The sequence below is a fragment of the Acromyrmex echinatior genome, chromosome 13 (assembly GCF_024713525.1).
Source record: "Acromyrmex echinatior isolate Ae372 chromosome 13, ASM2471352v2, whole genome shotgun sequence".
NCBI lineage: Eukaryota > Metazoa > Arthropoda > Insecta > Hymenoptera > Formicidae > Acromyrmex > Acromyrmex echinatior.
This window is the reverse complement of record NC_141864.1, coordinates 2,593,928-2,620,784: the sequence shown is the minus strand read 5'-3', so window position 1 is coordinate 2,620,784 and position 26,857 is coordinate 2,593,928. Positions and strand designations below refer to the sequence as shown.

The 26,857-nt window shown below is 32.2% G+C and overlaps 1 protein-coding gene across 10 annotated transcripts in view; it reads left to right on the top strand.

The window, feature by feature from the left end:
* The window catches only part of LOC105153688 (uncharacterized), a 107,840-nt gene extending 81,270 nt beyond the window's left edge, over positions 1 to 26,570 (top strand). For 8 of the 10 annotated variants that reach the window (XM_087412272.1, XM_011068685.2, XM_011068687.2 and 5 more), the window contains exons 4-6: positions 9,744 to 9,957; positions 14,783 to 14,917; positions 16,500 to 26,570. In XM_087412272.1, coding sequence (XP_087268398.1) covers positions 9,744 to 9,957; positions 14,783 to 14,917; positions 16,500 to 16,713 — 563 coding nt within the window. In that variant the 3' untranslated portion in view covers positions 16,714 to 26,570. The remainder of the gene's footprint in view (positions 1 to 9,743; positions 9,958 to 14,782; positions 14,918 to 16,499) is intronic. The other 2 variants (XM_087412273.1, XM_087412277.1) reach the window with 2 other exon arrangements.
* Positions 26,571 to 26,857: the final 287 nt, after the last annotated feature.

Here is a 26,857-nt window from a genome sequence, read left to right as displayed (position 1 = left end):
ATATATATAGTGAGATGAATCACTAATATTAAGTCAAGTAGACATAGAAGAGCTAATTAGAGCTCCAAAAGCTTTTGGAATATAATTGACTTTTCTTAGGCTGTAATTAATCCTTCTGTTTCTATAGAGTTATGCTTGTGGATTGCTTATTTGAATTCACAAAATGAACGTAATAAACTCACGCTAGCCATTAATTTTTGGTAAATAGGATTGTTGGATTGACGGAGAAATATACAAACTTTAAACGTGCATTAATGTATTACATACTAACACGAAATAACATTGAATAAAAAAAAAACATTGGAAGAAGCTGTTTGTCCTCAAGATGATACAGCGTGCACAAATTGTTTCGTAATCGTTTGGCGCGTGGAAAAATGTTTTGTTATTTCAGTATTTAAAATACAATGCAGGTGCGGAGCACAGACGACAGTCGGACGGTGTTCCACAATTTACAATTAGACGACAGATGTTGCAGCCGTGTTCTCAGGGCCGTGTGTATAAACGTTGCTTCCGTCCATACAGTTTGTTTCTTCTATATCTGCGTACCCGCGGCACCCACTCACTGACTTACTACAACTTTCTCCAGTTCTTCAAGTATCGGAAGGTTTTCCGTGGGCGAGTAGACGATAGGCTTATGAGAGAAAAAGAGAGAGAGAGAGAGAGAGAGAAGACAGTAATATGACGACAAAATGCTTAAGTGCGAAGAGAACTGTCTCGTATGAATATAGCCGTTTCATCGACGTAGATTTCCTGATCAGTTATATAATTTACGTTGGACGTCACTCTTTTCACTTGCGGATTTTTCGAACAATAAAATGCAGAGGTGGTATCTTCTCGGCAAAAATTTGCTTTTAGATTATAGAGCATTGGAAATCCTTTTCAGAAAAGTTGAGTTTTAAAAGAGAAGCTTTTAAAGATAATAAAGAAATTTTTTTTCTTTTAGCTAGAATTTAGGTAGGTTTTTATTTGATAGATTTTAACAGATTTTTTTCGATATGTATAGATAAAAATAAGGTAAAATAAGATGTATCTGTTCGGTTTAACAGACTAACAATAAGTCTAAAAATTTTACAGAACTTTACAGTTCTGTAAAAGCGAAGCTTTTTGTTAAATTGAATAAACTAAACTAATTAGACACATACGTGAAAATGCAACTTTAACGTTCATTATTCATTATGATTTTATATTTTAAATGACTTTTTGCAATTACATTTCATTAATTAAGTCACCCTGACATTCTGTTAATTACAATATTAATTGTAGCGTTGAATTGTAATTAAATTGCCGCGTACAACATATATAGATATTTTGCATTTATTATATTTTCTAAAAAGGTAATATATATGTCAGATTACACTGCTACTTGCATGATAAGATTCTATTATACTAGATGATAAACCATACATCAGTGAATTTTAACCATAAATAAAGATCGGATAACTGCACATGAGGAAGCTTAAAAAAAAGCTCTTTTAATACAATTATGATAACATAATAAGAAAATAACTATTTTCAAGTAATTGTAACATTTACAGTAAACTTTTAAGAGAATAATGTTCTATTTATCTAGAGAAAGAAAAATTAGGCAAAACAGTCTATAATCTTTTACATTTCGTAAATATCTTCATAAGTTGGATCTATTAATAGCCTTTTTGAAATTATTATTTTTTTCAACTTTTTCTCTAGATTTTAAGGAAAAAATTTTGCTATCATTTTCAGCTTCTAAAGCTCAGCTGCTCTAGAAAGGATTTTTAATTCTCTATAATCCAAAAACAATTCTCCACATTTTTGCCGCCTCTACATTTTGTTCGAAAAAGCCATAAAAGGGGTGACGTCCAACGTAAATTATATAACTAAAAAATCTACGTCGATAAAACGTATTATTCCATCAGGATCCTGAACTTTTGACTCCATTTTCCATAAATGCATGCGTAGCGTATATGCTCCAAAGGGAGTAGAATTGGCGGTCATCCGCCCATCCTACTTTTCCGAGAGGCTGCATTAATTTCGCTGGCGTTCGAGCATATTTCGCAAATGGTTCGCGATTTATCAGTTAAACGCGATTGTCGTTAAACGCCGATTGATCTTCCACGAGGACGCGTTTCGCCGCATCGCTCAACTGTGCAATCGTCAGATCCGATGAGATATTTTATTTTGTTGAAAGGTCAGGTTTATCGTGCACTGCAAGGCACGCTAACCCTGACGCCGTCAGAGATAACGGGAGGAGAGAGGGATTGATTAATATGGCATAGCGCAGCGACGAATTAGCCGGCAGTCTTGGCCTTTGCTAAAAGTAGGTCGTCCTCACGTTTCGGCGATGCCTGATCAGCCAATTAAAATGCTGACCGCCACTGAATCGTAGAATACCACCTTTGACTTCCTTTGACCTATTCCAATGAACTATGTCAGTCAGTTAATTAGAGTCAAAATGATGTTATTTCGGTACTGTATATCTGCAGGCGTATGTGTTGCAATTCGATTTCTATAATTTCCTCTAAATTGCGCACATGTACAAAAAATTAACATGTGAAAAAAAAATTTGCCAAAAAGATAGATATTAAATTAAATTTCTTGGAAAAAAAAGATCGACTCTGAATTTATTAACAAAAAAATTAGTTGCCCTATATAAAAATTGTGTACAAAGTGAAATAAATATAACGCGTAGTATGTATAAAGTATCTGCACAAAGAATCTGCTTCTATTGTTATCTTTTTCATTCTTTTCAATATTTTTTAAAATAGATCTTGGTATTTTTTAAAAACAACCGAGACCTCATTTGCCCAATTTTAATTTTCGAATCTAATAACGGGATTGAAATAATCGTCGTTTCTCTTACTTCGATCGCTCAATTAAAAGAAAAAAACGGTAAGTTTGAAACATTCATAGATACGTGGATGCTGGTAATCGATTAGCGGTCTGCCGCAAGTTTATTGAGAGTCTGGACGTTGGTTAGGAACAAATCCCAGTGAACTGTCGCTTGCAGACCTCGCCGTCTCATCTTCTTCTCTTCGTCCTCCCATGACGAAACTCTCTATACTTGAAAAGACCTCATCCCGAGACGAATATCGAACGGTTTTCCGATACTTTCGGCCTCCGGATTGTGGCTTCTTCTTTCCCTCTTATTGTCCGCGCGATTTGTACCTACGACACGACGGTGCAATATCCGCTAGTCCGCCGCTGCGTCATTCTTTTCTGCTATTGTCTAGCTTTACGAAGCCCGAGAAATTCTGACGGAAGTAGAGTGACGGCTATTGACTTCGAGATTAAACGATTCTTGCACGACGACTATACGATGGCGACGCGGCGACGGCTAGGCATGCCGCAAACATTCATGCTCACACATCCTCACCCGCCGATAAATAATTTAGTTCGAAAGCTTTTGTTCTGTAGATGCTATGAAAGTAATGAATGACCGAGGGAGGATAATTGAAATTGTTAAGCGCATGGGATTGGATTATAACTTGATAATACTATTAGAATTTACAATTGTTACTAAATCGTTAAGTAAAATATTGGATTTTGGTTTAATAATTATTTTGGAATAACTGATTACTAATGCTGTTATTAAAATTTACAATATTGTTTTGTATCTTCAAAGTTCTCTTTAAATCTTTTTAATCCTACATCCGTCTTCGTTATCTAAAAGATTTTATATTTAATTTCCTGGAAGGAAAAATTAATCTCCTTAGCACTAATCTCCGTGACCTTTTACCTTATAGTATTAGATATTTGCGTTTAGAGAGTTCGAGGAAACTAGAATTTCGTTTACTTCATGGTAATTTATTACATTTTGACATTAAAGTTGATGGTTTGCTAACTGGGGTCATTACGAGAAAAAAAGCTTCTATAGATAATAGGTTATATTTTCAGCCAATGATAAAAATGTGTGTGCAAAGGAAAAAAACAGTTGTCTTCAGATATCTCAATCTTTATTGGAAATAACTTATCATACGTATTTTATTAATCTAATAAATTTATTATTTGAAAATGTATCTATTAATGTAAATGTTTATCACTAATATTTATCATTTATAAATTTAACATTTAAAAATATTTACATAAACGTTTCAAATTATCGGTATATGCCTGTACGAGATAATTCAATTTTAATAAAATGACTTTACATTTTGTGAAGAGGAAGAATACCGACAGTCGTTACACAGCATCATCTATTCATCGACGTTTTCTTGTCTCGTCGGGATGTTACGACATCACCGTGCAGTCATGCGTTTGGCAACAGTTATCATTTTTTTTCGCGCTCATACATGTACGCATGAAGTGTACATAGCTGGGAACGAAATGTTGGTCACAGGCTTTGTTGGTATGGGTTGATCTCCATTGTTGGAAGACCGAATTGCAGAACAGAATATTCCACGCTCTATGCAGACTCTCGAGTCGACAATCCGACCGCGTTACAAATTTCATGCTTGTACTTGTCCACCGCATTGCACTGTTTGAGCGGCTTCCTTCCTGTCTGAATTATCCAACGTTGACGTTGGAAGGCAGCTAGAATTTAATTGGCGAACGACCGTGATCCCGGAAATCCAACGAGCCCAACGAGCATTCCCGAATTTCGTACGTAATAAATTTGCCAAATTACACTGCGCGTAAAACAAAGAATTCAAAATTTCAAGAATGTTTTCATGTTCCTTGTATTATATATTCTAATAATTTTACATTCTTCTTCAGTGCCATGGAATTGATTTTCTTTTAATCGTGTTAATGTTAGAATGTCTATCAAATTTATATTTCAGAAATTTTGTCAAGTTGTTACCACTGAAAATGTGAAACAAGGTACAGGGTAATTTTAACATATTTCATCACCCATCATGAGCAGATAGAGTGAATCGAACTGAGTTGAAAAGTCTACCATTTATGCAATAGTTAACGAGATATTAATTACTAAAAATTACCAAATTGGTCTTGAATAATTTTTTACTCAAATACTATCAACTTTATAGAAAAACTGCAAGAGACAAAAATCATTAATTTTCTTCTCATAGAACTTTAAAAATTTTTCAGAATTTTTTATCAACTTTTTAGTACTGCATTTTCTTATTTTTATCAACATGAGAAAATACGGTATTAAAAAATTCTGAAAAAATTCTCAAAACTTTATGAGAAGAAAATAAATGATTTTTGTCTTTTGCAGTTTTTCTATAAAGTTGATAGTATTTGAGTAAAAAATTATTCAAGACCAATATTTGGCAATTTTAATAATTAATATCTTGTTAACTATTGAGAAAATTGTAAAATGGTAGAAGACTTTTCAACTCAGTTCGATTCACTCTACTTGCTTATGATGAGTGACGAAATATGTTAAAAATCACCCTATATATCAAAATTAAGTATTAATTACGCGTTAATTTACTACTTTAATTTCTAATTTTTAGATCAAAATACGACAAATAAAAAAGTATAATATTTAAATAAAGGAAAAAAAAAGATTAAATGCTCTTTGTGCTTCTATTATATGTATCTCAATTTTAAAAGATATTTTACTTTTGTTTGTTTAAAAAGTCTTGATAATTTAGGAATTTTTGACGATAAAAAAAGTGAACAGAGATTGTATATCTTAGGACTACCAAAATTAAGAAATGGTTTAATATCGAAATTGCGAGCTTCTGTGTCAATTTTTATATTTCTAAGCTTAGAAAATACAAGTCAAAGAAGCAGTCATAATAATATACGAATAACAATAAAGTATCTTTCAAAATTAACACAGAGAATTGGTTCCAGTGTTAAATTATTTTCTAATTTTGGACTCCTATAAGATATATAACATCTAATTTTGGTTTTCAGTTATCGTTGAAAAAGCACCTCTAAATTATCGAGCGTTAAAACAAACAAATGTAAAGTATCTTTTAACACTAGAACTGCGAGTCTAAATTAATCCAATTGCGGTTCAAGATAAATTTAGCTTTTTACGAGGGAAGGTTGTCATCATAAAAGTAAAATTACTTGTAATTAATTATGAAAACTATTTATGAAAAGTCACAAAAATCTAAAGCTCCACGTGCAAATCCAAATTAACTGAAAAAGAAAAATTATCAGATAGATAAAAAATGACACAACAGCAATTTTAGTATTAAAATTGAAATACTTAAAAGTACTTAAAGAGCTTAATATTTTGTGACATCTATTTTTTTAAATTTTGTTTGAATTATGTGTTATATTGAATCCAACATTCTCATATTTAAACGCAGATTTCTGCTAAATAACTTATGCACTAGAATCAGGAATAGAATACTATTAGCACTAAATTAGCACTTACTTTGCTACATACCTTATTCTGATTTTTAGTGATAGGAATGGTAACTTGACAGAGGTTTCAGAAATCCATTTGCAAATCGTTTTTTATTATATTTTTAGTATATTTTTTTACATGTGACATTTAATCGATATTTAAAGATCTTCCCATCCAACAGTCACTGACAAAAATAGTTGGATGTTCGCTGATATAAATTTTTAAATAATCGGCATTTTAAATAATCATGTTCCAACAGTACGAAACATGATTACAATTTTTATTTCACTTCGAACGATGACACGCGTTATTTAGAGCTCTCCATAACAAAGAATATCAAACGAAGAGCGGATCTAGTTGCTGTCCATGTAATGAAGACACAATCATTCCATCTGTTAATATATGTTCAGTTTCTATCATGACGGAAATCTAAATAACCAAGAGAATCGCGTATCACTTCGACAAATCACTAACCGTGCCGTGTATATTCAAATCGCGGTGGATTCGAAAGAGGTCGCGAAAGCTCCCCTTTACATACTAAACACCCCATTATCTTGACACTGCAATAACGCTATCAATACAGGAGGAGTTCAACATCTCCCGTTTAGTATTCATGATGAACGTGCAGCACGCATACTGATATGATTATCTTATAATGATTCTTGAGATAATATCGAAGAAAAATCATGCAAGAATTAAAGTCCTTTACACTGAAAAAAAGATTGCTGCAGCAAATTAGATGGTAAAATATGGCATTTTTAATTAACTATAGCAGCCAATTCTTGCTCAATACAGAATACAGAATACAGAATTTCGATAGGCTAATGCAACCAAAAATTGGCTGCTGCAACTAAAAATACTATGAGATATTCAGTCAATCTTTTCTTTCACTGTATGTATTTCTAAAATTTTTATTAAGAAAAAAACACGCACGCACACATACACACACGCGCGCGCGCGCGCGTATAGATTAAATTGATAAATTGATTAAATATAATATACACACACATATATATATTGATTATATTGATTATAGAATAAAGCATTAAGGGAATCCTAAAGTTGTCTGTATTATCGATTAAATCATATAATTTTTGTATAACAAATACTTTTTTTCTTTCACAGATTCGAAAATACTTTTCCAGGATTAAAATATACGCATTAAAATTATTTGTGAAGTATTTGTGAAGTGGAGTGTTTATCTCAAGAACGACTAAAAATTTCTAAATTGATATATTTTTTATCATTTCTTAGTATAACATGATGTCTCGTGTCAATATTTGCTTGATACGAAAGTTTTTTTTGCAACTATTATATTTATGAAATAGTAATTCACAAACACGTAGTTTGCACGAACAAATAACGTCGAGTTTTTAGAATTAAACTCGAGTTTAGAATTAAACTTAGACTTTATCGCGACGAATTTGTTATACGAAAATTGACACAAAAGTGCGACTACGTGTATCATACGTTGCGTGAGATATTGATATGGTGTTATATAAAGACATATCGATGCGCTTTAAAAACATCGATCTCTGGTGATATCGGAGTTCGAAGTTCGCTTTAGGATTCCCTTAACAAGATATTAAGGGGATTTTTCGGTAAACTTCAGCTCATATGATCTCTTATTCTCTTATGTTTTATTCTTTTACTCTTTTGTTTATTCAATAAGTAAATTACATAATTTATCTAAAGATGGAACAATCGGTCCTAAATGATTAAAAATAATAAAGCATTTATTTTCTACATTTTTAGATTAATTTAAACTCTGAAGAGTTTTTGATGAATAACTGAATATAAATTTATCATTAATGTAATATATTCGTACAATTATCTTGCTTTATCATATTATTCTCAAAGTTTTTATGCACATGCAATTTAAAGTTAACTGAAAAAATTTATGTTTTTTTGAAATACAGCTAAATACAGCTTATTAAAAAAGTAGTAAAACTTTCTGTTTATAATGACGTTGAGATAAACGACGTTGAGTTAAAAATATCAACAACTTTTTTATCACGATACGCTTTTAGACGTAGAATATATTTTGTCGCAAAGCATAATCTATTATAATCTGTTTAGTATATATATATATATATATATATATATATATATATATATATATATATATATACAATGCATTCCAAAGCATCAAATAAAAATTTATGAATAGATTATTTGTAATCAATTTTTTTGTGTAATGTTAATTGTTACGTTCTTTATAACTGTGTATTTAAATTTATATAGGGTAACTCCGGTATATACACTGCATCTAGCAAAAACTTAATTTATTAAGTATTATTTTCTATTTTTAAGATAAATGAACTATATCAGTGAAAACTTTGTACTATCTACTACTATGAAAAAAAATATTAGAAAACCGAAATACTTATTTTTAAAAAATAAATTTTAGTATTAGTATTAAAAAAAAAATTTTAAACCTCTTGCATGTTGTATATCTCATAGAGATGAGATATATGGCTACTTATAGGAAGAGGAGGGATATATACGGCTCACGAAAAATTTACAAATAATGCTTATAAATAAGACGAAAAATGACATTATAATAAACTTATACAAGTTATACTTTACAAAGTTTTATTAAGGAATAAGAATGATAAATATGTATATGAAGTAATAGATACATTTAGTGCACTAAATCCAATCTGCGCACTTTATATACTTTGGGTATAAATCCCGCCCGCTAAAAATGTATCACGATAATTCTATATCAAAATCGAAATAACCGCTAAGCCTTTTACGCGCACTATACAGTAATACACATTTTATGTAGATTATAGTTTATAATGGCGTTACTTATTACAGTGACAAATCGATTCACAATAATTTTATTAATATTAACAGTAAGAAACTGAAATCATAACACAATATTAATATAACATAAAGCCATACAACAGAGTAGTTGCGGAAAATTACCCCTTCTATTTTTTCTGACTTCTGCAGCGTATTTGCCGGAGTTATCCTATCTATAGTAAGAGATAAATAAACTCAAATAAAATCCTCGTTGAAGTAAACTTTCAAACTAAATTTCTAACTAAATGAAAAATATGTTATATAATTTTTTTTTAAACTCTATTGATCAAAAATTCTCAATCCCATATTATTAAAAACTTGATATATTTTTACACTGAAAAAAATAATGTATTAACAGCATTATTTTAATTAATTAATTATGTTTAATTCATCAGTAACATCATTAATGAAACAAATACTTACGCTCTTGTTTTAATAAAATTTTATTAATTTTATTAATCCTTGTTATAAATCAACAAGATTATTTTTAATTAAAATAATGCTGTCGAAACATCACTTTTTTCAGTGTTTAACAAAAAGTTTGCTTTGAATTTTTCAAAAAATTTGAAGTACACGTGTAAATTGATAACTAATTAGTTAAACGATTCGCTGCTGATGTTTCATCAGTGCATCTGTTTCCGTCGCTAGTGTTCTAAAATAACCAATGAGATGTGTGTTGTTTCAGGGGTATCTGGCAAGGACGTAAGCGGATGGCCGAAGATCCCGTGCCTGAAAGGTCGCACGTCTAGCAAAGGCGGAAGCGGTGCGGGAGGACCGCACGTAGGCCCGCCGCAATGTCCGCACTCCGTTTTGAGCAGCACTCGCAGCTCCGTCAGCAGCTCGCCTTTGAGCCCGTGCCCGACGCCCATGCCTTTCCTAGTGACTTCAGGCTCCGTCAGGTGAGTATAGCTCAACCTCTAATATACGTCATAATATACGTTTTATGTGTCACTTTCGATGACATACGTAATACCGAGATCCGATTTATTAATGTCAAAGCTCGACAAAACCGAGGGATTTCAAACTGTTATAACGGATAGTATAAATCACTATAAATGTCACTAATTCTGACAATGAGTGTAAAAATAGGACGTGTTATTGAAGTTTGGTATCAAATTTTAGAAGCATTGTGTATTTATCGATTCTGTCATATTATTTTCTCTGTGTTTTTTTTTTTGTAAATCAATTTTAAGTTAAACTTTTATCGAACTCGGAGCCAGTTATTTTTCTGCGTTGTTTTCTCGAATGAAACTAAATATGAATTAAATTTTTTTACCAGAGAAACATTAGAAATATTATAATTAGTCATACCAAAGATTCTTTGTAATTATGTAAATTCGTGAAAGATTGCAAAGTTCCCTTTTTGACATAACACCGATTGCCATTCGCGTAAAGGCCATGTTCACTTAAAATAGGCTTTAATACATATTTTATCGGGCATTATATCCAGCTATGAGACAAACATAGATCAGTAATGTAAGCCACATGAAAGTTCATAGCCGGCAATAATACGTACGTTTTAATTCATTGCTGATCTATTGTAATTTCTTGCTACATACGTCAGTGGTCATATTGATTTCTTTATTTTCGTCAGAATTAGAAATACGTGACCGAAATAAATGATTTTTTCATGATTATCATGATTAGGCGAAAAAAAAAAAATTTTGTAAGACATTTTTTATTTATTCAGTCTATCAATAAATATGTATTTAATAAATTCACAGTTATATTACATAAGCACTTAAAGAATGTATATTTGCTTAAACTTGTTCTTAAATTATTAAAAAATTCCCTATTAATTAATGGAAAATTGGGTCTCGATGAAATAAACCAATTTTCACATATATTTAATTTATAAAATAGTGAATAAGAGATGTCACAGACACAAAGTTGATAATAATTAATTTTTAAGTTATTACTATTAAAAATGCTTCATGAATACAAGTTTTATGCCTTTGATATACTATAATTCAAATATTACTTATTATTATTGAGCTTTGTATTTGTATCGTTTGTTCAATTATAAGCTATATTATATATGAATACTAACTCGTTTCCAATTTTCCATATAATTATTTAGTGCAGGATCCTTTATGAAGAAATACTTTTCTGTAATATTTATTTAATTGCTTTTTTTTTTAATTAAAAGAGCGACAATAGTAATACAGCTGCATTTGACATTAGAGTAATGTCGCACGATAATTGATGAAGGAAATAATTAAAGCTTCTTTTTTTTATATAATCATTTTTTATCACGTGTCACAATGTAATAACAATTAGTGTTATGAAAAATGAATTAGCTGGAGGTGTATTTGCGGACATTATTTCATATGTCATATTATATATACATTATATATGTATGTATATGTGTATGTTATAATATCATGTATAGTAACGGTAAGTTAATACCGTGTTTATTTTTTTCAATAATCAATACTAGAAAACTTATTAGTCCATTAAAAATTTACTTATTGTTTTTAATTGTTTAATTGTTTAATTTATTATTTGTTTTTAATAATATTTTGCTCTTAGACATCAATGAGTTTTTAACTTTTAATTGTGACTCTTCATTTTAACAATTACAGTCATTTCCGGCTGTAATGTAATTCCAGTTTATCGTGAAAGTGATTCAGCAGAAACTTTTTAATATCACTTTGTTGTGAAAACTTTGTAATACCAATATTATGTTTCTATACTTGTAAATTTTTTATATATAATATATATTTTGTACATATTGATAAATGCACAAAGTAAAATTGAAGCAATATTTCAAGTATTCTAGTTATATACAAAGTATTTATAATAATAATATGTACGAAGTTTTTCTCTCATCTATTTTTTTTAATATTCGAGGGTCTACGCGAATATAATATTTTACGCTGCTCAAGATAAAACCATAAAAATAATGCAAAGCAACGAGATAAACGCGCTATAATTTTTTGTACAATGGTTGGTGCTGACTTGTATACAATAGAATGAATATATTACTATATATAATTGAAATAAAAACCAGAGAACTCCAAGAGAGAATTCTTTCTTTTTACAATATAAAAGATGTCATTAACCGCATAATCATTAAGCATAAATGAAGCTATTTTACTCAGAATTATCAACATATATAAAATTGTTCAACGTTATATTTTAAATATCCTCTTAAAAAATTGTATGCTTTTATTCTCAAAATGTATTAGATACGTCCACACATATTTAGATAAATGAATAATGAATTTTAATTTTCGTAAAAATATAAATCCCCGTATTTGCTAGCAACTAAATTTTTTCATTTACAAAACTTTCTTTTTCGTTATCGACGGAGGTCTTTCTAGAAAGACCTTCGTCTCACCAATATCCTTTCGCGAAAAAACCGATCTTACCGAAAAGTTTGCGAACTCAGCGAATGCAAGCGAAATAGCGAGTTTGTCGGATATAACTTCGACATGCCCGGTCGGGTCTGAATGAATAATTCATAGCATCTCTTAAAGCATCCAGAGCCTCTGCTGCAATATCGATAATCATCCACTTTGATCAACTATTTCCTGTCCTGTCGTCCGATAATCGTTTCGCGAATTCTCGTGGCACGAAAGCAAGACACGCTACACATACGTATCTATATTAATAAGATAAATAGACTTACTTTGTCAATCAGCATTATAAATGCTGCTAAATATTTTTATATGTATTATATGATATAGTTTATCTTTATGCTATAGTTTATATTATTTGTTATAAAAAATTCGCATAAATTAATTTAGAAAATTGATTAAAAAATGTTCTGTTAAAATATTATTTATACATATCAATTATTTTAAAGTATGACAAAAAGATAAAGTAAAGGGCTATAAGAATCAAACGCAGTTGGGGTGTAAGTTTTTTTTTTTTTGGTGACAAATGTATCCTTTATCCTTCCATAAGAATCTTGACCAGGAAGTATTTTACAATTGCGTGAAATATTTAACGTTGAAAATTGAAAAACAGTATTTTTATAAAACGAAAACATTTTAAAGAACAGATTAATCAAACTTTCAATTGAGTCAGCAATGTGATACACATATTTTTTCCTGAAAAAATGTGTGTACATGGGATATTTTTTAGGATATTCTGCGCTTTCAACACGATATTTTTAACGGATATTTTTAACGAATAATATACAGTTCCGTGTACATTGTTAAATTCATAATGTTACATTAAAATAAATAACTTGAAATAGATTGATTTACATTTTGATATACGTAGAAGTTAAAAATAATAAAATAATAAAATTATTTAACTCAAGGGATTGAATGTCCAATGTTCCTTTGATATTTAACAGTGTATCTTCCGTTTTAATCACACTTAGAGAAATTCCATGAAAAAGTCACTTATACCATTTAACTCGTGGTAGCGTTTTAATCCTTAAAATAGTCGCGATTCTTAGTAGAACGTGGGACCAGAACGAGACGTTCTTTTCACGTCAACGAAGGGCACAGATGCCTCGCGTGTAGAGACAAATTGAATGCGTGGGTACGTCTATAGTTCGTACTATTTCAAAGTTATCGATCAGGCTCCATTCTTAAATTCAGAAGACTTTTCGTCACTTGACAAATGTTAACAGCGCGACGAGGGAGAGTCAGAAAGAGTGTAAGAGATGACTCGTATATGAAAGCGATATATCTGTTGTAAACCTTCATATATGCGCGAATTTTTATATGCCAACCTTTGCAGATTTTTTTTTACACAGACTGTCTGGAATCTCTCGTTTATACGAAGAGCACAGAATCCGTCCATCCTATATTTCCTCATATCGATAAAAGATCTCCTCGAATCCTTTTTATATCGATGACAGGAAATTAATCATGTTTTAATATAAAGAAAAGTCAGTCCTCGTAAATCGGAGTATGTATAATCTTTTTCCCAATCATTGAAGGTGTGATCAAAGTTGGACTTAATAACGCGTTTTGGTGTGTATGAATGCGAGAATGATAATTATCTTGTGTGTATAATATTAATCACGTCTTCGTAACGATCCGGTAGAACCTTGCCCGGAGCAACGAAGTGTAAAGTTCTTAAGAACTATTAGAAAAAGAATCGGTGCGTCATCTCGCGATCATGAGGTAGCGATGATTTAATTGAGGACTGACGTATTCGAGCAAATTACAGCATAATGAAACCACTTATCACAAATATCGCGAGTTTTTTTTTCTTACTCATTCTATTTATCTTCATTACATTTGACAATGTCAGTTTTTTTTTAAGATTTTTTTAGAATATTTTCATATACGAGTGTTCTTTTTCAAGTTCGACACTCAGAACAAGAACTGAAATCACAAATTAATTTTTTTCAAGGACTGTTTGAAATCCTACGGTTTTATACTTGTTAAAAAAAGGTTGTAACGTTTCTGATTTAATTTCAAATAATTTGGACGATTTCCAAGGATATTGAAAAAAACTTAAGAGAATTGGTTCATCTCTTTGAAGGATCGGTCGCTTCGTTCCCTAAAATCTATATCCGCGCGAAGTTTCAAATCTATTTGAGTTCACGGTTCGTTGAACTTTCCTTGTTAGTCTACTGTTGGTCAGAACCCCTCTAATAAGTGATTCACTTGTATTCCGCGAAACGTAAGAACAAAGTTGAATTGAGTCACATTTGGAGACATTCGAAGAGAACTTAAGGGTTAAGACAGAAGAGCACTGCTGCGTGCACTCTCCGTGAGCCTAATTGGCAATTAACCGATGTCCATGTTCCAGTAGCGGCATGGTACAAAGCGTCGGGGCCAATTTATCGCCGGACCAAACATTCGGCTCGATCCGATCGCTTTCGGTAACGAGGGAAGTCGCCAGTTTCCCTCTATCGCGAACACCCACGCCACCTCCGCAGCACAGGTATGTGAACATTTCGTTTATCTTATTTGATTCCGACGCGGAAAAATAAATTAATAAATAACGATACCGACTTTCACTTTGCGAAATAAATTAAGCGCCTCCGCAGAAAACGAGATGGTCTGTAATGTCAGCGTAAATTGAAATTATAATAGCGATAACGTGAAATTATTTATTTAAGTTAACATAATAATCCGATAAATAAATCCGATACGAAATTGACAAATTCTGACAAAATTTTAGTAGTCCCATTTATTTATTAATATTAAAATTACAACTTCAGTTATTAAAATGCATTGAATTGTTTACCGTTATCTTTTAATCCTCAATCCATAGATCGTTTTAGAATAAGTTTATTCAAAATTTAACTTGCGAGCTAAACACCTTTCTATTGTCAAGGCAGGTAGAAAATAAGAATAAATGTTAAAGCAGTCAGTCACTGGGTAAAACTTTAGCTATTTTTTTTTGTTCTTTCTATCTCGCTCAACGAGATAAAGAGAGGGAAATGTTTAATTCGCGAATTAATTTTGGATAGGCCTGTTTTAGAAAATTATCAATTATTGTTTCTTCTTTTAAAAAAACTGAATTATATTGCAATTATATTGCAATTATAAAAGAAATAAATTACATCAATAATAACACTATATATATATACATATATATATACATATATATATACTATATATATATAATATGAATACAAATTGAAAAATGTTAAAAGCAAATAAACGCAAAAGAAAAGATTAAGTTATCCAGGTTGAGCTAATTTAAAAATCAGGGTTACCACAAAATTGGAAATCAGAAAAATGTCAAATTGGGAATTGCAAATAGAGAAATTGGAGAAAAGTTAGTAGAAAATTTTGTAAAATTTTCTGAAAAATTAAAATTTTTAGCTTCAAAGAAGTTTAATGTGCGTACATTACATCTACATAATTTTGGAATACTATCAACTTGACAATTAAAGTACAGAAAGAAAAGGCTGTTGCAAAAATTTAGATGGTAAAATATACCACAGCACTTTTAATTGATTGCATCACTCAATTTTTGGTTGCGTTAACTTATCGAAATCGTATATTGATATTGCAGACAGATTAACGCAACCAAAAATTGGCTGCAGCCAATTAAAAATGCTATACGATATCATCTAAATTGCTGCAGCAGCCAATCCTTTCTTTTAGTGTAATAATTTACATTGCTGTGTTAAATTGCTGATTTAACAAAATATTTGTCGGTTTTCAAATTAGGACGAAACTGGAAAAATTTTCGAGATATTATTGGAAACATCAACAAGGAAAATTATGAAATTTTGTTTTTAAATCAGGAAAAGCTATAGATTTTATGGTAATCCTGAAAATGTATGAAATACATTCGTCTTATTCTCTAAAATCTTTGGAGTAGAATCTAATTTTAAAGAATGAAATCTCACTCTTAAAAAAATGACTCTCAATGGAGACTTCAACTTAATTGTCACTCTTTAGAATAAGATTCTATTCTAAATTTTAGAGTATGAATTGATGAGTTAACATGGCCGAAGCGAACGTACGCGCATTCATGAGGCGAATGGTTTTTTTTATGGTCGTTGCAGACCATCGGCAGTGCTGGCGACGAATCCCGAGGAACTGGTAGGCGTTGGTAGTCCTTTGAGAGAAGCTTCACCTAGGCCGGAAGTGCGCGTGGTCGCACCGTCCCATCGGCCACAACCGACGTCTGCCTTGGCCACAACGAACGACGGCCATCATGTTTCCACAGCGAATCGCAAATCCGTCAGCATACTGCTACCCGAACAAAACAGCGGATGACAGCAGCAACTGCAGCATCAGCAGCAGCAACACGGCTTCGTGCACCGTTGCGACGAGCAGCAGGTCTCGATTTAGATAGAGGAGGTGGGCGAATCAACCATTTGTAAGATCGAATTGAATCGAATCGAGTCTTTGATAATATATTTGGAAACGAATCGAATTGTATTTGAAATTCTTACGTCAGATCAAATCGAATCGAATCTTCCGGATTCTAAAAGGAATCGAATTCGAATCAAACTTTTTTGAATTTACATTAAAAGATAAAGAAGAAAAAAATTATATTTAAAAAATAAATAATTTTTCGTTTACAGGTATACTAAGAAATAAACATTATATGACAAAGTGTATTAAAAAGAATCTTATTTTTTATTAGAAGGTCTTTTTAATACACATTTGTTACAATGTTTATTTTTTTTTTTTTTTGGTAATAATACCTGTAAATTTGAAAATTTATTTTCTCGTTTATTTAAAAAAGATTCGACTCGAATTCGAATTAATTTGCCCACCTCTAGTTTTAGGAGCGTCTCGCTCGTCTGCGAGATAACAACGATGAAGATGCGTCTTGCGCCACGATCCGGGTAACTGAGAGTTAATTGATCTCACCGCGGCACTTTGACCGGGCACAGTCTCCGCATGCACGATGCATGAGTAAAATTGGCGGAGGCAAGTGATTGATGGCTGGTTAACGTTGGTTAATGTCAACCCGTTCGACCTATCAAACTCTCCGTTTTAAGCCTGATCGTTTTATATCCCAATTGACGCAAGACCCGAGAAGAGGGTTTGATCTATTATTGACGTTAGGAAACGAGGGATCTCTTAATGGATCCCTCATCACTTTTTATCACTTGATTAACGGTACTCTACGCGATAGTTTTATTATCATGATAGTTATGATAGTTTTATTATCGTTGCTACGGAGACATTGCTCGATATCTCTCGATTAAAAACCATGCTCAGTATCTCCATTTTCTAGTGCTCGATGGCATATCGTATGTAAATGTACGTAAATTACAATGGCTGGAAATGTCCAGCATTGTATACAGAATTCGAAAAATGACATTGAAAAAATTTGCATTTCCAAGTTATTGTGAAAATCGATCGCCCTTCGACGTCTCTCTACTACATTGCTATTGTGCATTATTGATAATCTAGAGAAGTACGCAATGCGCGCTACTGATCAGAGGTGCTACTTAATATGCATGTGATAACCTTCGAAAATTACACGTTAGCGTGCATCATGGTACAAATACAGTGGTGCACGGAAACTATATCTACTTATCAAGTAGATATATAGTGGTATTATCTATTTAAGAATTCTATATTTCGCCTGGAAAGCGAAATAAATGAATTTGCACGAGGAAAACGTATAAAAAAATAATACGTTTGTACGTTTGTCATTTGTTATTTAATTCAAAACATATCGGTGTTTATTTTATGTGTAACAGAACTCGTATGTTCTGCAGAAAGAAAAAAATTGTTTTGCAAATTAAACTTGATTCGCGATACTTTTGTAGTCCATCGATAGAACAAATTTGATAATATTTATAAATTTCAATTGTTATTATCGATGCGCTCTCTTTTTTTTTTAGCTGTCATAATAAAAATATGCACGCAACAGCGAGTCAAATTATATATTATTCGATATTCGCTCTTTTGATGCTATCAAAAGAAAAAGCATTAATTGTTACTTTAAAATTAATAAATTGTTACATTGGAATTAATTTTTAAAAAAATTTAATTTACAAAAAAATGAACAATTATTTATGTTACAGAAGTTATTTAATGTTACAAATATGGAATCATAAATTATTAATTTCTAGCTTACTTTCTATTACGAGATTCTAATTTTGCATGAATGTTTATAAATTAATATCATGCATAAACATCTCTTGCCTCTTTGTGCATTAAGGACTATTCCCAACGGTATGCCAAAATTCTCGCGGCATTTCTTTCTCCTGCATGAAAAGGGCATCGTCTGGCAGGGGAGACACCGAGCATGGTTTCACTATCAGCGCATTAATTAAGTCTCAGTTATTCTCGACTCGAGCGACACACCTTCCTATTTACATTACCGCCAAGCTCCACCGTCTCGAACATTTACATCCCGGTAGATATTCGTCGCAACAGGGCGCGTTTCTGGCCAAAAGTAGTTCTTAAGGTATCCTCGCGCGCGATTTAGCACGTCCCTTCAGACATCAAATCACGATCCAACGAAGTGAGAGAGGTCGAGACCCGTGTCCCCTCCTTCCTCTTGCTCTTATGATTTCACTCCTCCTTAATCCTTCAGCGTTGAAACGGTCTCGCGAGTTATTAAATTTGTCACAGCAGGGATTTAGGGGTGAAAAAGGGTGAGCAAATATGTTTGCACATTGCTTATTATTACATTATTTTATGCTACAATCTGGAAGTTCAATTTATCAAAATTTCTTATTAGCGGTGTAAAATAGGATTCTGAAAAATAGTGATATTGATTAGGGCAAATATCCTAAACCGCATCTATCAGGATATATATACTATGTATTTTATATATTTTAAATGTTTCATGACTCAACTTTCAAGACCAATCCTTGGTATTGAAGGGAAGAAAAGATTTCTTCTCTCTCGTGAATCAATCATGAAAATCAATATCACGAGGGCGATGAAAATTCTCGTTTTGATCCAGGTAGGTAAATACGTTAACTAAATAGATAAACCGGTATGGATCAAACAGCTGGCACTGGCAAATGTTTAGAGTCTAGATGGACCGATGGGATGTTCAATCCAATTTGCACAGAATTGAAGTAACGCTCTTATTTTTAATCCGAACGAATTATCTCCGGCCCGGTTCATCTATATAATCCAATGAAAAACCTGATCAACGCTCAAGCTAGATAACATGACAAATTTCCGTGATTCAGCGCGATAATTCAGCCTTTTTTTGTTTTAAATGAATTAGCTTTGTAACAATTTGTCAATTTTTAAAAAATTTATTTTAAAATGTGACAAAGATTTTAATTGAGAGAAATGTCATATTTTACATTAACGATTTTATGAAACGATGTGAATTATTTTTCGCGGTTGAATATCACTATTGAATTTATATAGAATCTTTTATCACGTAAAATGTCACTCACGAATTTACATCGGCATTCATAAACCACTTACGTAATTTCTGAAATAAGAAGCAGATGTCTAGTGTGTGAGGAGTTAATAATTCTGCATAAGTATCGACATCTCCAAGAAGGATCTCCTCGAAGTATCGATTAGTAGATTGACAGTTAGGATGAAATGACTAGCAGAATGATCATAACCATTGACAATCTATCGTAGAAGACATTCGTGTTGCTAAATCGTGGCAAGAGGCGACGAGAAAAAGATTTCGGGAATACTTGAATAAATTACGAAATCAAAGTTTGATAGAAAAAACAGTGAGAAATCGGGACAGCTACGATTAAAAGAATCAAAGTGATAGAGATGTAAGAGAATGAAAGTCTCAAACATATATATATGTATATATATATATACATATATATATATATATATATATATAAAACATTCCATCGCAGTAATTGCACATATTGAGAAACAAACGCTAATGATCTTCAATTAATATGTCGTTCAAACTGTAAATAAATGTTTTGTTCTTGCATAAGTCAGAAAGATAAAATAAGGACTAATTATTTTCTAGTTTAACTAATTATTTCTTCACTGACATAAATTTCAAAAAATAATTAGTTTTATATATATATATATATATACACACACACACTAGAAAAATTAATTTATCTAATTATAAATAAATTTTCTAGTTTAACTAATTATATTTTATACAATTCAGATTTTATAAAAAATAATTAGTTGAATTAGAAAATAATTATTATTAGTCCTTATTTTATTTTTATTTTTTTGTGATTTACGCAGAAACTGCAGGAATAAGAGATGGATTCGTATAGATTCATATGACAGACTCGTAACATCACGTGACAGATTACGAGTTTCAAATCCTGCATCACGTATACATGAAAAAATTTCGTAATCCGTACTAACCTAGGAAATTGTTTAGATCTAATTGACTAGGTTCAGACATATAGGGACTGATAAAGTTCTACCCATCTTTGTATTACTACTAGTACTACTAGTAATACTACCATTACTATTATCACTACTATTACTATTATTACGCAGGAATAAAATATTTATTTACAGTTGAATGACATACTAGTTTAATTTGTAACGTTTAAAAAAATTGGATATTTAGAATTTTTAGTAATATAAATATATTTTACCTTTGGCTCATTACGAGCTACGTCAAATAGATCTGAAATTGAGATTATTTTTAGCTGAAATATTAAAATTAGTACGTTTTTTATTGAAAGAAAGATGACGTTTTATTAAAAGAAAGATGATTTAATGATGTGTTTTTATGCTTGTTAAATTCTACTCTCCATTACTGTTCATTACAATATGTACTGACTTTGCTGTTTCACATCATGAATTCGAACAATCAATGAATCGCAAAACATCGTTCCATCGAAATATTCCTGTTTCAATATAAGATCGCGAGCTCGTTAAAGTCAGAATTTTGAATTTTGCATATTGGCAAATACCACCAATCCTTTTATTCTCAAATATCGACCTTTTCTCCCGAAACTCGTAAGAAAGTAGATCGAGCATGAAAGACACGCGTTACGTTTCATAAAAGATCGTCCATGCAAGAAGACGCTTTATTATTTCGATAATAAGGCGAGAAGCGAAATTCTTCCTGCGCTGTTGATGTTTCGCTGTTGATGAGAAGCAAGTCGAGAGCAGGTTTTAACGAGTAACACGATCTTCAACATGACGTCTTAGCAATCGGATTAAGTGCTTTTGATGGAATTGACCGAAACTGGATACGAAGTTTTTGTGACGCTAATTAACACTTATCGCTCTGAATATTCGCAGAAAACAGATAGATGCGCGATAATTGGAAATATGAGCTTTATCACGAGAGGAAAAGAATACTATTCTTTGATGAATATCGCGATATGCGATAATGCATCTTATATCATTAATTCTAAACTTGACAAATCTAAAGAAATGAAGATTATGTTATAAAAGGTAGAGAAGTCGAAATAATGTAAAGGGAATATATGAGAAGAAATATATGTACATATATATTAATACTTTTTCAATAACTTTATTAAAAAATTATTAAGATGAAAATATCGTACAATTATTGCATAAATGTTTGATTACGTATACCAATAGATTTAATTATTAAAGTAAAACGGAAATGTATCTTAACGACCGTTAAGTTTAGAGGCGTGAAACTATATATCAGTCGAGTGATATCTGTTAATAAGCGTCTCAATGATATTCCGTAGAATGGTGCTAGCTGGAATACCAAGTGAATTTGCGTTGATGAGTAACTTTTATCGTATGAAAAACGGTGGGTACTAATCGCGTAGTATATTTAAAGTAAGTATAGTTCTTAAGGCAACACACGCGTTATGCTCATAATTTTCTGCTTGCTCGACGACGTTACTATCGATTCTCGATCATATTCTGGATTCGAAACTTTCTTCGAGCAAGCAGCCGAGATTTTAAGTAAGACTCTAGTCCTGTAAATACATAGATAGACGAAGGTATCGATCGAGAAGCGTGTGATGAGTTTAAGAGTTTTTTAACTCATGTCTCACACACACACACACACACACACACACACACACACACACACACACACACACACACACGCACACACACGCTAATGATTGTATTGGTGAGGAAAAGATATTGCAGATGTACGCGCTTTATAAGCTTAATTATATTAAAAAAAAGGAATATTGTTAACTCTTTGGGAAATGTATTATGAAATAATATATTATTCTTTTTTTATAGAAATTTATCATTTAATTGTTATTTTATGTTTAAAAAATTAAGAGAAAAAGTCGATCTTTTGTACTTTTATTTCAAATATACTACGCAGTTACTTATTTGTCATGTGAAATTAGCTCGAATAGTTAACAAATGAATGTATGCGCTTTTGTTCATCTAAACGAGTCGAAGCTGTGAGTTGCGAAATAGCACGAGACGGTATATCGATATTGCTCTTCTGGATACTCAGACCAACACCAAGGATTTAATTATAAACGTCCTTGTCCCTTACATGAATAATGAAGATTAATACTGATGGACGGTATATCGATCATCGAAACGCCGGCGGATGAACTTGTGAACTTTCGCCAGTCACGGTTTCGATTCTGTTTGGGACTTTACAAAAGTATACGGTGCATATAATCCGGAAAGCCTCCTACGTGCTCCTGTGTCAACGACGTGTTAATTATTCCATCGGGTTTGATCGAGGACCCCCTCGGAATTGAGTGACCCTCGGTCGAAATGCCTCACACGTTTCGCCGAGAACTCGAAGCGGACAGTTGAACTCGATAAACTTGAAGCTTGAGTTTCTGGATATATTTGACAATATATTTACATTAATCGTAACGGTCTAGTACGCATACACATGTATGTAGCTCACTCAATAGCATTTGTTCGTGTTGTCGTAAAATAATGATTGGAGATGAAAACAATATTGCGTGAGTTAGTAATCGCGCGGGCGAAATCATTTGATCCACAAGTGAGAACGAGTAGAATTCGCGATTTCGATTGACAATTTTTATTTTGATGGTGGTGTAAGAATCGAATTCTTAAAAAGATTACAATCCGTATTTGGTGGGCGCATTTTAACGATTTCTTTGATTTTTTCCAAATCCAGATCGAACAACAGATACAAAGGCAGAATCACATCATTTATTGGTGCAATCTAATCTGATGTAACGGTATTCACTCTAAATCGCTTTAATAAGATTTTCAGGATTTGATTTGTGCCACTATCATAATAAGCGGCCCTAAGTCACGATATGGAAGACAAGGGAACGTGTGCCAAAAAGTAGGACAAATTTCTCTTGCGAGACGAAACGATCATGTATCTTTTTCTCCATTTTGCTCCATTTCGTCCCACTGTTCCACTTTGACATCCTAGATATGACATCTGGAACGTAACGTAATATCGCTGAAAATGGAATCACAATTGGATGGATTCCAGGACGTTTCTCCAAGAATCTCATCAATGTCCGCTCAATATCTTCAAGATGGAACAGTGGGATCATATGGTTTAAGCTCATAAAGAGCTTTTGAGAGACACTTATGTGGAAAATTTGTTAAGAGCGATGCTTTCACTATTGAAAGATTCAATGTAGTGGACGAACTTTTTTTAGAATTAGAGGAAATTAATCTTATCTACATACGTTTTAGTATTAATCCTGGAATTAAATTTGACAGAATTGAGATTAATTTTTTTTAGATTCTCAAATGAATGTGCTTGGCCATTGTTTCGCTGAAGCCTTTGATTACTTCAGCGATACAGGCTAGTCGTTTGCTATGCTCAAGTTTCAATAGAGAGAGAGTCGATCTCGTATTCTCGCTCTGTTCTCCTCCAATCGATTGACTTGTTTTATTCTTGTGAACGATGTTAATTTCCGAGCAATGTGATTTAAACGAATTGCTTCAACCTCGACTAAGGCTCAAGATCGGAAATTAACGCGATTCTCGTCGCTTTTCATTCCTTTCTTAAATGGCAGAGAGCGCATTCTCACGCTGCAGTCGGTGATGGATGATGGCAGAACTTCGGTTACGTAGATAAGAGTGATACGTTTTTTTTTTCTTTTTTAGGCAAATTGTGATAGTACGCGTAGGCATGTAAGCCATAAGATTAATTCAAGTGAATATTGTATTAATTACGAATTTAATTCTCACTTATACGAAGCCTATAAACGAGCAGGTTTGCAGAGTGCAGTTTGCCTCAAACGATTTACAATAAGCTTATCCGTGCTAAAATACGATAATTTTTCTGTAATCTGAGAAATGAATTCCTTCTGAGGATGACAGATCCTTCTTCTCCTCTTTTGTAATTTCAAAGCTCGCTGTAATGCAAAAGCAGGTGAAATCTACTTTGAAAAGTGGTTTGTAATGTTAAAGGTTTTATAAAGAATTTTTAGATCTAAAATATTAACTTTTAAAAGAAAATAATTTTTTTATTCTCTAAAGGAAGATAAGAAAGAAGATTTGTAATTGAATTATTAATCTACATGGAAATGAAATTGGTTCTATATAATTATAAACAGTCTAATTATTTTAAAAGATAAATAATCTTCGTTCACGGAAAACTAAACAATCATTGTCACTTTAATGGCATCTAATGAAAATCTGACAAGGGATGAACCGTACTTGTCCGACTCTTGTTTGTTTAAAGGCTTCACGTAACATAGATGTAAGAGTACGATTTATAAATGTATCGTTATGTCGAATTGAGTCTATCCGGTGGGACTCGAGTGACTCGCATTCACGGTACTTTTACGATATAATTACATATAATTATAATATATAGCTAAGGTAAAATTTATGATACATCAAGATGAGTTTTATAGCTGTTGATTATAAAGAGGCTGATTAAGTTTAGATATTGTTCCAGTGTACTCGATACATTTGATATAACAACAGTTAAAGATATTCGTACAGTAGATACACGTTATTACTATTATCATTATCATCGTAGTTTAAGACAGATGTATCCAACAATTTTGTCCCGTTTCTTAGGCGCGTTCGACGCGATGCTGACGCCACGATGAATCGAGAATAAACGGAGTATCTCTAGAATAGAATAATTCATTATCTATTATGATATAAAATTGGAATATATATATATATATATCATTGTCATTATGTAAACTATCAATTTTATATTTCCGTCACTTGTTATGTAATAACGGTTGAAAGATGAATATCTATGTAATATTACACAGGATTATCGGAGAAACAATGAACAGAAAAGGAAATTTTAACATTCTACATAAATCGATATGTAGGTCATTGGATACAGCGAAAATTTAATTTTGCAAAACCGAGCGCGGGCTTGCACAGCTGGTGCGGTTTTATACTTACGTTCCTGGTGAACTGCGACGGCAATAAAAGGAAGCAGTTATGGCCTATATGTGCGTGTAGAGACATAAGGAACCGAATATAACACCTAACTGTACATTGCACGAGGTGCTGCGAGCCCGCGCAATATAACTTCCGTTACAGCGCGTTATGAGACATGGAACCGGGCGACATTTATCATTCGAGAGGAGGACTCAAAAAGAGAACCTTCTGTAAGAATGAGAAATTTTTTTATACGAATTGTCGACCGGTTTGATGACACTTAACGTGCTTTGTTTCCGAATGCGTCTGTTAATACCATCTCTGCTTTCAGAGTGAAATCTCTTTTTTAAAGATTGAAAATTGAGTCGCTCTTTTTCAAGATTATTTATAATCGATTCTTGTATTTAAGACTGTTTTAAGTACAGTCACGAACCAATCAGAGGACCGTAGTAGCATCTTGAAACATTAAACGATCTTGAAATAGAGACGAACTATGAATACCTTAGAGTGAGATTCCATTCCGAAGAGTTTAGAGAGCTCGTTTAGTTGAAGTATCGTTTTCTGTCGCAAACAGAAGTGCTCTCTGAAAGAGTAACAGCGGCAACGATCGACGGCGTCACACTTACGAGACGAACGCGAACGAGGCGGATACATGAATCTCCCCACAGGCATTTTAAAAAACATTTTAAGCGAGACCCAATTAACATAGTGAGATCGTTACGTCTGAACATTGATGTCATCATTATTGCTATATGATTATCATCACGCTATCCGTCGTTACTATTACCGCCACTGCCGCGACGCGGTGACGAAGTAGTGCGCTCTATACTCGATATTCAGTGTCGATACCTACACCTAACTGTATATTAACAATGATCTGTGTAAGGAGTTGAAATTCCAGTATAATAAAATCGCTCTTCATATTTTCGCTCCTTCCACTCGACACTCCCAATCACCGTGCGAAGATGAATCGAGAAATAACAGTGCATCTCCGTCTTTTCATTCTTAACAGTAACAAGAAGATAAATCGTCATTATTATTTTTCGATATCCAAATGTATTCCGATGAATGCTAATTTTGATCACTAAATTAAGTATTTTATTTCTTGATTATTATTACAAAATTAAGACGATCTCTTTTTTTAGAAACTATGAATCAAAAATAGGAAACAGGAATAAAAAGCGACACAGATTTTAAGAGATAATTTAAT